Below are 13589 nucleotides of genomic sequence, written 5' to 3'. Positions count from 1 at the left end.
AGAAAAGGAGAGAGAGAGAAAAGGAGAGAGAGAGAAAAGGAGACAGAGAGAAAAGAGAGAGAAAAGAGAGAGAGAGACAGAGAGAGAGAAAAGGAGAGAGAGAGAAGAGAGAGAGAGAGAGACAGAGAGAGAGAAAAGGAGAGAGAGAGAAAAAGAGAGACAGGGAGAGAGAAAAGGTGAGACAGGGAGTCAAAAAGACAAAAACACTGCATCTCAAATGAGGTTACACACACACACTGATCCAGAAAGGTAGAGGAGAAACCCCTGTGGTAGTGACTGAAACATAAACTGCAACATGAAGAGAATGATTCACTCCACTTCCTCCTGTGTCACTCTGAGAAGTAGGGATCTCTGGAAACCAGTGACAAAAGAAAAACAAGCTACAGAGAAAACAAAACAACACATGGAGCTGTAGATAAATGCATTAAGCTCTGAGTAAAAGAACAGAACAGAAGTGCACACGCACACGCACGCACGCACACACACACACACACACACACACACACACACACACATACATACACACGCACACGCACGCACGCACGCACTCACACACACACACACACACACACACACACACACACACACACACACACACACACACACACACACACACACACACACAGAATGGTAACGCAAAGTGCTGCCCTACACAGGGACTCCAACCATTTAGGACCACTACCCTCTCTGGAGCAGAGAGAACAAACACACATTAAATATGGAGGTGCACTCAATGACAGACCCAGGAGGGAGAAAGAGAGAGAGCGGGGGTGAAAGAGAGGGAGGGAGAAAGAAATAGAGATGAGGATAGGGGGGAAGAGAGTGATAGAGATGAAACAGAGAGAGGAGGAGGAGAAAGAAGTGTGTGAGAGAGAGAGAGCCAGACAGAGAGACAGAGCGACAAAGAGACAGAAACATGGACACAGAGAGAACAGCAAGACGTAGGGCTTGTAACATAGACAGAACAGCCAGACGTGGGGGTAGTAACATAGACAGAACAGCCAGACGTAGGGGTAGTAACATAGACAGAAAAGCCAGACGTGGGGATAGTAACATAGACAGAACAGCCAGACGTGGGGGTAGTAACATAGACAGAACAGCCAGACGTAGGGGTAGAAACATAGACAGAACAGCCAGACATGGGAGGTAGTAACACAAACAGAACAGCCAGATGTAGGGGTAGAAACATAGACAGAACAGCCAGACGTGGGGGGTAGTAACATAGACAGAACAGCCAGACGTGGGGGTAGTAACATAGACAGAACAGTCAGATGTGGGGGGTAGTAACATAGACAGGACAGCCAGACATGGGAGGTAGTAACACAAACAGAACAGCCAGATGTAGGGGTAGAAACATAGACAGAACAGCCAGACGTGGGGGGTAGTAACATAGACAGAACAGCCAGACGTAGGGGTAGAAACATAGACAGAACAGCCAGACGTGGGGGGTAGTAACATAGACAGGACAGCCAGACGTGGGGGTAGTAACACAGACAGAACATCCAGACGTGGGGGTAGTAACATAGACAGAACAGCCAGATGTGTGGGTAGTAAAACAGACAGAACAGCAGACGTGGGGGTAGTAACATAGACGGAACAGCCAGACGTGTGGGTAGTAAAACAGACAGAGGGCCAGACGTGGGGGTAGTAACATAGACAGAACAGCCAGACGTGGGGGTAGTAACATAGACAGAACAGCCAGAAGCGGGGGTAGTAACACAGACAGAGGGCCAGACGTGGGGGTAGTAAAATAGACAGAACAGCCAGACGTGGGGGTAGTAACATAGACAGAACAGCCGGACGTGTGGGTAGTAAAACAGACAGAGGGCCAGACGTGGGGGTAGTAACATTGACAGAACAGCCGGACGTGTGGGTAGTAAAACAGACAGAACAGCCAGAAGCGGGGGTAGTAAAACAGACAGAGGGCCAGACGTGGGGGTAGTAACATAGACGGAACAGCCAGACGTGGGGATAGTAACATAGACAGAGGGCCAGACGTGGGGGTAGTAACATAGACAGAACAGCCAGAAGCGGGGGTAGTAACACAGACAGAGGGCCAGACGTGGGGGTAGTAACATAGACAGAACAGCCAGACATGGGGGTAGTAACATAGACAGAGGGCCAGACTTGGGGATAGTAACATAGACAGAACAGCCAGAAGTGGGGGTAGTAACATAGACAGAGGGCCAGACTTGGGGGTAGTAACATAGACAGAGGGCCAGACGTGGGGGTAGTAACACAGACAGAGGGCCAGAAGTGGGGGTACTAACACAGACAGAGGGCCAGACGTGGGGGTAGTAAAACAGACAGAACAGCCAGACGTGGGGGTAGTAACATAGACGGAACAGCCAGACATGGGGGTAGTAACACAGACAGAGGGCCAGACAGAGGGGTAGTAACATAGACTAAACAGCCAGACATGGGGGTAGTAACACAGACAGAGGGCCAGACGTGGGGGTAGTAACATTGACAGAACAGCCAGACATGGGGGTAGTAACATAGACAGAGGGCCAGACGTGGGGATAGTAACATAGACAGAACAGCCAGAAGTGGGGGTAGTAACATAGACAGAGGGCCAGACTTGGGGGTAGTAACACAGACAGAGGGCCAGAAGTGGGGGTACTAACACAGACAGAGGGCCAGACGTGGGGGTAGTAAAACAGACAGAACAGCCAGACGTGGGGGTAGTAACATATACAGAACAGCCAGACATGGGGGTAGTAACACAGACAGAGGGCCAGACGTCGGGGTAGTAACATAGACTAAACAGCCAGACATGGGGGTAGTAACACAGACAGAGGGCAGACGTGGGGGTAGTAACATTGACAGAACAGCCAGACATGGGGGTAGTAACATAGACAGAGGGCCAGACGTGGGGATAGTAACATAGACAGAACAGCCAGAAGTGGGGGTAGTAACATAGAAAGAGGGCCAGACTTGGGGGTAGTAACATAGACAGAGGGCCAGACGTGGGGGTAGTAACACAGACAGAGGGCCAGAAGTGGGGGTACTAACACAGACAGAGGGCCAGACGTGGGGGTAGTAAAACAGACAGAACAGCCAGACGTGGGGGTAGTAACATATACGGAACAGCCAGACATGGGGGTAGTAACACAGACAGAGGGCCAGACGTCGGGGTAGTAACATAGACTAAACAGCCAGACATGGGGGTAGTAACACAGACAGAGGGCCAGACGTGGGGGTAGTAACATTGACAGAACAGCCAGACATGGGGGTAGTAACATAGACAGAGGGCCAGAAGTGGGGATAGTAACGTAGACAGAGGGCCAGATGTGGGGATAGTAACATAGACAGAGGGCCAGAAGTGGGGATAGTAACGTAGACAGAGGGCCAGATGTGGGGATAATAACATAGACAGAGGGCCAGAAGTGGGGATAGTAACGTAGACAGAGGGCCAGATGTGGGGAAAGTAACATAGACAGAGGGCCAGATGTGGGGATAGCAACATAGACAGAACAGCCAGACGTGGGGATAGTAACATAGACAGAGGGCCAGAAGTGGGGATAGTAACATAGACAGAACAGCCAGACGTGGGGATAGTAACATAGACAGAGGGCCAGAAGTGGGGATAGTAACATAGACAGAACAGCCAGACGTGGGGATAGTAACACAGACAGAGGGCCAGAAGTGGGGATAGTAACAGACAGAACAGCCAGAAGTGGGGGTAGTAACACAGACAGAGGGCCAGAAGTGGGGATAGTAACAGACAGAACAGCCAGACGTGGGGGTAGTAACACAGACAGAGGGCCAGACGTGGGGGTAGTAACACAGACAGAGGGCCAGACGTGGGAGTAGTAACATAAACAGGACAGCCAGACAAGCGGGTAGTGACACAGGCAGAACAGCCAGGTGTGGGGGTAGTAACACAGACAGAGGGCCAGAAGTGGGGATAGTAACAGACAGAACAGACAGACGTGGGGGTAGTAACACAGACAGAGGGCCAGACGTGGGGATAGTAACATAGACAGAGGGCCAGACGTGGGGGTAGTAACACAGACAGAGGGCTAGACGTGGGGGTAGCAACATAGACAGAGGGCCAGACGTGGGGGTAGTAACACAGACAGAGGGACAGAAGTGGGGGTACTAACACAGACAGAGGGCAAGATTTGCCGGTAGTAACATACTGTAGACATATTTGTACTGTTGTTTGTGTGTCTGTTGTTTCATTACCAGCCTAGTTGATACGATGTCTAATCAATATGTTGCCAAACAAGCAGAGGCTATTAGAGCAGGAGCTGATGAAGGGAGAGAGAAGGAGAGAGAGAGAGAGAGAGAGTCAGGGAGAGAGAGAGAGAGAGAGAGAGAGAGGGAGGGAGAGAGAGAGAGAGAGAGGGAGAGAGGTAGAGAGAGAGAGAGAGAGAGAGGGAGAGAGAGGGAGAGAGAGAGAGAGAGAGAGAGAGAGAGAGAGGGAGAGAGAGAGAGAGAGAGAGAGAGGGAGAGAGAGAGAGAGAGAGAGGGAGAGAGAGAGAGAGAGAGAGGGAGAGAGAGAGAGAGAGAGAGAGAGAGGGAGCGAGAGAGCTGATGAATGGATCCTGATTAGGGAGGGGGATATCACGACAACATAATTAAGACCTGGAACAGGGGAAATCAACACGCTAACAACCAATAAAATTCAAGTCAGTTGAGGTCAGTTTTTTTTATGTCCCAATACCTTGGCATCGGGTCTATGAACTGACATATAAAACAACAATTGACTCATCAAGTCATTAGTTTCAATTTAAGCTACTATATAAAATACTTGCTACAAAAAAAATCTCAATATGTGGGGCATTGAACAGTCATTCTTGTGCAGACTCTGTCACGAGGAAACATAATCAATAGAATATATTTTCTGGTACTGTCTATCTGTGGCTTGCTTTTGGAGTCAGGTCCAGGAATGATTGTTATGTCATAATATCAGGGTTCAGATGGAACTGCAAACTGTATTGTTAGGAGATCTGAAAAAAACCCATCAGTCAATGAGAAATATCATTCTAGTCTTTTTAGTACAATATCAGTAGAAATGTTCTACATCTGCGTAAAATGGAGGGATTTATTGCAAAAGGAAATATTAAAATGACGTTATACTGGGAAAGATGGGCTGTTCTGTGGACAACGGAGGGTTGGAGTTAAGATCAGAATTAATTGGAGGTTTGGCCGCACTTGAAGAAAGAAGAAATTAGGAATATATGTATAATTATTTCACTACAGGTACTGTAGATGTGAGTTAAAATAGCTGTAGCAGTAGAATATTTATTGTCCGTTAGTTTACTCCAATCAGGTTAGGATGGTAGGATCGCTAGTTTACTCCAATCAGGTTAGGATGGTAGGATCGCTAGTTTACTCCAATCAGGTTAGGATGGTAGGATCGTTAGTTTACTCCAACCAGGTTAGGAGGGTAGGATCGTTAGTTTACTCCAATCAGGTTAGGATGGTAGGATAGCTAGTTTACTCCAATCAGGTTAGGATGGTAGGATCGTTAGTTTACTCCAATCAGGTTAGGATGGTAGGATCGCTAGTTTACTACAATCAGGTTAGGATGGTAGGATCACTAGTTTACTCCAATCAGGTTAGGATGGTAGGATCGCTAGTTTACTCCAATCAGGTTAGGGATGGTAGGATCGTTAGTTTACTTCAATCTGGTTAGGGATGGTAGGATTGTTAGTTTATTCCAATCAGGTTAGTTTACTCCAATCAGGTAAGGCCCGCGTCCATAGAAAAAAAAAGAAAGTAAGGCCCGCGTCCATAGAGACACATACCAGCTCTACTGGTAGTACTGCTACTACCAGCAGTACTACACCTGCACCTGTCGACGACACAAGTTGCTCTACTTCCACGAGCACATCCAATGGATAAACACACACGATGGCATACGCAATATGCAGACACGTACACATGGATTTTGTACTGTATATACAGTTGAAGTCAGAATTTTACATACACTATTTTACATAGCCAAATACTTTTAAACTCAGTTTTTCACAATTCCTGACATTTAATCCTAGTAAATATTCCCTGTCTTGGGACAGATAGGATCACCACATTATTTTAAGAATGAAATGTCAGAATAATAGTAGAGATAATGGTAGAAATAATGATTTCTTTCAGCCTTTATTTCTTTCATCACATTCCCAGTGGGTCAGAAGTGTACATACACTCAATTAGTATTTGGTAGCATTGCCTTAAAATGGTTTAACTTGGGTCAAACGATTTGGGTAGCCTTCCACAAGTATCCCACAATAAGTTGTGTGAATTTTGGCCCATTCCTCCTGACAAAGCTGGTGTAACTGAGTCAGGTTTTAGGCCTCCTTGCTTGCACACGCTTTTTCAGTTCTGTCCACACATTTTCTATAGGATTGAGGTCAGGGCTTTGTGATGGCCACTCCAATACCTTGACTTTGTTGTCCTTAAGCCATTTTACCACAACTTTGGAAGTATGCTTGGGGTCATTGTCCATTTGGAAGACCCATTTGCGACCAAGCTTTAACTTCCTGACTGATGTCTTGAGATTTTGCTTCAATATATCCACATAATTTTACTTCCTGATGATGCCATCTATTTTGTGAAGTGCACCAGTCCCTCCTGCAGCAAAGCACCTCCACCACATGATGCTGCCACCCCCGTGCTTCACGGTTCGGATGGTGTTCTTCGGCTTGCAAGCCTCCCCCTTTATCCTCCAAACATAATGATGGCCATTATGGGCAAACAGTTCTATTTTTGCACGATTTTGTACGAAAAGTATGATCTTTGTCCCCATGTGCAGTTCCAAACCGTAGTCTGGTTTTTTTTAATGGCGGTTTTTCGAGCAGTGGCTTCTTCCTTGCTGAGCGGCCTTTCAGGTTATGTTGATATAGGACTCGTTTTACTGTGGATATAGATACTTTTGTACCTGTTTCCTCCAGCTTCTTCACAAGGTCCTTTGCTGTTGTTCTGGGATTGATTTGCATTTCTCACACCAAAGTACGTTCATCTCTAGGAGACAGAACGCGTCTCCTTCCTGAGCTGTATGATGGCTGCGTCGTCCCATGGTGTTTATACTTGCATACTATTGTTTGTACAGATGAACGTGGTACCTTCAGGCGTTTGGAAATTGCTCCCAAGGATGAACCAGACTTGTGGAGGTCTACAATTTTATTTCTGAGGTCTTGGCTGATTTCTTTTGATTTTCCCATGATGTCAAGCAAAGAGGCACTGAGTTTGAAGGTAGACCTTGAAATACATTCACAGGTACGCCTCCAATTGACTCAAATTATGTCAATTAGCCTATCAGAAGCTTCTAAAGCCATGACATCATTTTCTGGAATTTTCCAAATTGTTTAAAGGCACAGTCAACTTAGTGTATGTAAACTTCTGACCCACTGGATTTGTGATACAGTGAATTATAAGTGAAATAATCTGCCTGTAAACAATTGTTGGAAAAATGACTTGTGTCATGCATAAAGTAGATGTCCTAACCGACTTGCCAAAACTATGGTTTGTTAACAAGAAATTTGTGGAGTGGTTGAAAACCTATTAATGACTCCAACCTAAGTGTATGTAAACCTAAACATTCATTTTTAATAAATGTATTGTAATGTATGTGTGTGGCAGGCTTACAATGATGGCAAAAAAACAGCGACAGAGAGAGAGAGAGAGAGAGAGAGAGAGAGAGAGAGAGAGAGAGAGAGAGAGAGAGAGAGAGAGAGAGAGAGAGAGAGAGAGAGAGAGAGAGCAACAGAGAGAGCGACAGAGAGAGAGAGAGAGAGGGAGAGAGAGAGAGAGAGAGAGAGAGAGAGAGGAAAAGAGAGAGCAACAGAGAGAGAGAGAGAGAGAGAGAGAGAGAGAGAGAGAGCAACAGAGAGAGCGACAGAGAGAGAGAGAGAGAGGGAGAGAGAGAGAGAGAGAGAGAGAGAGAGAGAGAGGAAAAGAGAGAGCAACAAAGAGAGAGCGACAGAGAGAGACAGAGAGAGAGAGAGAGAGAGAGAGAGAGGAAAAGAGAGAGCAACAAAGAGAGAGCGACAGAGAGAGAGAGAGAGCGGAAAAGAGAGAGCAACAAAGAGAGAGCGACAGAGAGAGAAAGCGACAGAGAGAGAGAGAGAGAGCGACAAAGAGAGAGCAACAAAGAGAGAGCGACAGAGAGAGAGAGAGAAAGAGAGAGAGAGAGAGAGAGGAAAAGAGAGAGCAACAAAGAGAGCGCGAAAGAGAGAGAGAGCGACAGAGAGAGAGAGAGAGAGAGAGAGAGAGAGCGACAGAGAGAGAGAGCGAGCGGAAAAGAGAGCAAAAAAGAGAGAGCGACAGAGAGAGAAAGCGACAGAGAGAGAGAGAGAGAGAGAGAGAGAGCGACAAAGAGAGAGCAACAAAGAGAGAGCGACAGAGAGAGAGAGCAACAGAGAGAAAGAGAGAGAGAGAGAGCGGAAAAGAGAGAGTAACAAAGAGAGAGCGACAGAGAGAGAAAGCGACAGAGAGAGAGAGCGACAAAGAGAGAGCAACAAAGAGAGAGCGACAGAGAGAGAGCGACAGAGAGAGAGTGAGTGAGAAAGAGAGAGAGTGACAGAGAGCAAAATAGAGTGAGTGAGAAAGAGAGAGAGAAGCAAGAGTAAAATAGAAAGATAAAGGGATTGAAGGAGGCAGTAGATGAAAAATGCAATTACTGCAATAACCATCTCACACAGTAAACTGAAGAGAAACCAAGCTGACATGGAAAAACACTGCAGCCCACTTTAAGAGGAGCAAGGATAACTATCACAGGGTCACAGGAGGTTGGTGGCACCTTAATTGGGGAGGATGGGCTCATAGTAATGGCTGTAATGGAATAAATGGAGTGGTATCCAGCTCATCAAACACATGATACAATTCCCTTCATCCCATTCTAGTCCTCCCCTAACCAGCCTCCTGTGAGCAGGGTTAGGAAGTTAACTGAAGTTCTAATTCCAATTTCCATCAATGCTTCTCTATGAGAAAGAATGGAATTGGAATTTCTTCCTGAATTGACTGAAATGGAATTGACCTAAACCCTGAACTCTAATCCTAACCTCTAGAGAGGACATTTGGGGACTTTCAGGGACATTTGGGGAAACAGATTAAGTGTACTCGGATGTATTAGGGTGCATATACTAGCGGAAGTGTCCTTAACTTTGGAGCTTAGGTTGCAAATCTACTAAGTTCAGTGTCCTAACTTTGACAGGTTTGGTTGCATATCTACTAGCTCAGTGTCCTTATCTTGAGAGCTTTGGGTGCATATCTACTAGCTCATTGTCCTTATCTTGAGAGGTTTGGGATGCATATCTACTAGCTCAGTGTCCTTACCTTGAGAGGTTTGGGTGCATATATACTTCTTGATCAAGGCATCGGTAGGCTGTGTGTAAAGGCTCAAAGCATATTTGAGGGACTTGAGGTCAGGGCTCTTCTCAAGGAACGTCTTCTTCAGACCGTTTCCTCCGGCGTGGAAATATTGCTACGGAAAAGAGAGAGAGAGAAAGGAAAAAAGAAAGAAGGAAAGCGTACTGAGTCAGAGCCACTTTATTCACTGTCTTCAGTCTTCAGACCAGAAGGAGAACAGACATAGTCAGTACATTTAGCCTGCTTGTCTGTCCCGTAAAACAAAGATGCTGTATATGTATGTTAAAAGACTCCAGAGTGGCGCAGCGGTCGTAGGCACTGCATCTCAGTGCTAAAGGTGTCACTACAGACCCTGGTTCGATCCCGGGCTGTATCACAACCGGCCGTGATCGGGAGTCCCATAGGGCGTTGCACAATTGTCCCAGCGTCATCCAGGTTATTAGGGGAGGGTTTTGTCTGGGTAGACCGTCATTGTAAAATAAGAATTTGTTTTTAACTGACTTGCCCAGTTAAATAAAGGTAAAATAAAAAATATATATATGCAGACAGACTGTTCCTTTTTCTTTTCTGGGATAGTCACCTGTTGAAGTGTCCTGGAGGTAGGACTACTTTTTTAGAATTGTCCTCCCAGTTGAGCACCTGGTTACCCTTTTTGTTAAAGCTGGGCTGACGTTTACTTGGGTAAGCTTACATTCACCATATTCCTTTTAATGTTGGTTCCTCAGATCAGATTGAAAACATACATGTTCTTTAAGTCTTCTGACCAGACTGACCGTATAGGAGACTGTGTGGGAGAGATAATAAGCATGTTTGCTTAACAGCTGTCAAACTGCTTGTATAACAGTACATCTTCCTCCCTCCTAAAGTCTGCTACTTGATCTCAGGTCCTCTGTCTTGCAAACACTCGACAACACCTGAGCCAGCTACACCACTGAAAAAGCTAGCAATTCAAGGCATTTCAATCTGAGGAGTGAGGTTACCAATAAAACTTGGGTACACTCAGACCAGATAGAACACGTACAGAGTTAATGTACTTTTCACATCTTCAGACCAGACTGTGTGGAAGACTGTGTGGGAGAGGTAATAACTATGTATGCTTATCCAGGCTGGCAGCAGTAGGCCTAATAAAAATGTACTCTGTACTGTTGCATTAAGACAGAGGATAATTGCTTACAGTCCTGCCACATACACACACTCCACCCCCTCACACACTCTCCACCTCACTGGAGTTCATGAGTTCATAGGTCATCCTCCATTGGCTCTGGAAGAAGAAAGTCATGTTCAGATATAATCCAGTCACCGATGCATTATGGAATATCGGATACAGACTGAAAACAGTGGGTGAGTCAATGAGCCAAAGCTGCTCAGAGTAAATGATCCTAAGCGCTGTAGCTCTGTGTTCCAAATGACATCCTATTACCTATAGCAAACTACTTCTGATCAAAAGTAGTGTCCTACATAGGGCATACAGTGTCATTTGGGACTAAGCTCTGTAGCTCTGCTGCCTCGGCAGAATAGGCACAACACAGATTCACTCTGAAGATACCATAGGTGTTGATGAGGGAAGAACGGCAGAGAAACCATCAAAGACATATCCAACACAACACCAACTCCAAGAGCTAGTCCACACAACACCAACTCCAAGAGCTAGTCCACACAACTCCAAGAGCTAGCCCACTCAACACCAACTCCAAGAGCTAGTCCACACAACACCAAGAGCTAGCCCACACAACACCAACTCCAAGATCTAGTCCACACAACACCAACTCCAAGAGCTAGTCTACACAACACCAACTCTAAGAGCTAGTCCACACAACACCAAGAGCTAGCCCACCCAACACCAACTCCAAAAGCTAGCCCACACAACACCAACTCCAAGAGCTAGTCCACACAACACCAACTCCAAGATCTAGTCCACACAACTCCAAGAGCTAGCCCACACAACACCAACCCCAAGAGCTAGCCCACACCACACCAACTCCAAGAGCTAGTCCACACAACACCAACTCCAAGAGCTAGTCCCCACAACACCAACTCCAAGAGCTAGCCCACACAACACCAACTCCAAGAGCTAGTCCACACAACACCAACTCCAAGAGCTAGTCTACACAACACCAACTCTAAGAGCTAGTCCACACAACACCAAGAGCTAGCCCACACAACACCAACTCCAAGAGCTAGTCTATACAACACCAACTCCAAGAGCTAGTCCACACAACACCAAGAGCTAGCCCACACAACACCAACTCCAAGAGCTAGCCCACACAACACCAACTCCAAGAGCTAGTCCACACAACACCAACTCCAAGATCTAGTCCACACAACTCCAAGAGCTAGCCCACACAACACCAACTTCAAGAGCTCCATACAACACCAACAAAAACATCAACAACAAAACATTTTGTCACATACACGGATATGTGTATCATATTATCATCTCACCACCACCTGAAAAATCAGATAAATGGATAGATGAATGTATCTCTGCTAGTCTCTCTCCCTGCTTCCCTCCCTCTCGCTCTCCTCTCTGTCTTCCTTTAAGTCTTTAACCAGTCCTGCATTCAGCCTGTGTATCTCTGCTAGTCCCTCTCCCCCATCCCTCCCTCCCTACCTCTCTCTCTCCTCTCTCTCTTCTTTTAAGTCTTTAACCAGTCCTGCATTCAGCCTGTGTATCTCTGCTAGTCTCTCTCCCCCATCTCCGCCCCCTCTCTTCCTTTAAGTCTTTAATCAGTCCTGCATTCAGCCTATGTATCTCTTCCACCTAAAGGTATTGCTTAACTGTGATTGGCCAGAGTCTCCTGGAAGCATTACTGAACTCCTCTAATTGGACGTTCTCCTCGGAATACTGGTGGAGAGAATTCCACAGCATGACGGATCTAAACAGGGAGCTGGTGTCCATGGAGATGCAGGAATCAATTAGCTTCTGTTTCACGCCGCTGCGTTGAGTGTTCACACAGACCCCGGTCTGAACTCCTGTCTGTGTCACAAATAGCACCCACAGGTCAAAAGTACTGCACTATGTAGGGAATAGGGTGCCATTTGGACGCACTTACTGACTGCATCGACTCCTCTCAGCACCACTACTTCTCTTAAAGACCTTACAATCCTGTTAAAACAGTCACCACTCTACAATGATCTTTTAGGTAAACTCTCATTACAACCCTACTACCTTGTTAAAACAGTCACCAGTCTACAACGATCATTTAGGTAAACTCTCTTTACAACCCTACTACCCTGTTAAAACCCTGTCCATCTCTCTTTGCTCAGCATTTCTATACAGGGACAGAGAAAGGTAGGCATGGATGGTTAGAGGGAGAAAGGAATGAGGGTAGGGATGGAAGGTGAAAGGTAGGCATGGATGGTTAGAGGGAGAAAGGAATGAGGGTAGGGAGGGAAGGTGAAAGGTAGGCATGGATGGTTAGAGGGAGAAAGGAATGAGGGTAGGGATGGAAGGTGAAAGGTAGGCATGGATGGTTAGAGGGAGAAAGGAATGAGGGTAGGGATGGAAGGTGAAAGGGAGGGATGGATGGAAAGAGAGAGAAATTGATGGAGGGATGGATGGAGGGATGGAGGAGGCATGGATGGATTGAGAGAGGAATTGATGGAGGGATGGATGGAGGCTGAAAGGGATGGAGGAAGGGAGGGATGGATGGAAAGAGAGAGGGATGGTGGGTTAGACAGATGGAGGGAGAGACAGATGGAGGGGGGAGAGAGGGATAGATAGAGAGAGGGCTCTCCATTACCTTGATGGTGGGAAGGACAAGGTCCATGGCTGCACACTGTCTTGGTGTCAGGCTACGGGCTTCCTCTCTGATCACATGGTCCTAGAGCGGAGAGAATAGAAAGAGAGAGATTCCATAACATTCCTCTTGGAGAGGACACACACACACACACACACACACACACACACACTCACACACTACATTTAAGATGTTTGCATATGATAAGATTGCTATGTACATTGTAATGGAAAACTGTCATTTATATGTTAATTTTAGGTATTATCAACAGTAAAAATTATAGAGCATTGTGGGAAAATTGCTGTATTTCAAAATTGCTGTATTTCAAAATTGCTGTATTTCAAATGGTATTGTAATTCCACCCAGAATACAGTACCGTATCTTTGGAGCGCCAAAAACATTTTGACCCCTAGTGGGTGCATGGTATAGTTGTTCCTTGCTTATTAACATATTTTTAAGCGTACTTTAAAATATAAAATACATAATTTTACTCGCCACCGAGCTGCCTGTAAATTACTGTCAAATTCATGG

The 13589-nt window shown here is 46.1% G+C and overlaps 1 protein-coding gene across 1 annotated transcript in view; it reads right to left on the bottom strand.

Moving 5' to 3' along the window:
* LOC110526645 (protein unc-13 homolog C) overlaps window positions 1-13589 on the bottom strand; it is a 250965-nt gene that overhangs the window by 27900 nt on the left and 209476 nt on the right. Inside the window, 2 exon segments of the mRNA XM_090238947.1 lie at window positions 9286-9433; window positions 13062-13142. Coding sequence (XP_090095073.1) covers window positions 9286-9433; window positions 13062-13142 — 229 coding nt within the window.

Source organism: Oncorhynchus mykiss, chromosome 6 (genome assembly GCF_057628025.1).
Source record: "Oncorhynchus mykiss isolate SJ-2025 chromosome 6, ASM5762802v1, whole genome shotgun sequence".
Taxonomy (NCBI): domain Eukaryota; kingdom Metazoa; phylum Chordata; class Actinopteri; order Salmoniformes; family Salmonidae; genus Oncorhynchus; species Oncorhynchus mykiss.
This window is presented reverse-complemented; position numbering and strand designations above follow the sequence as displayed.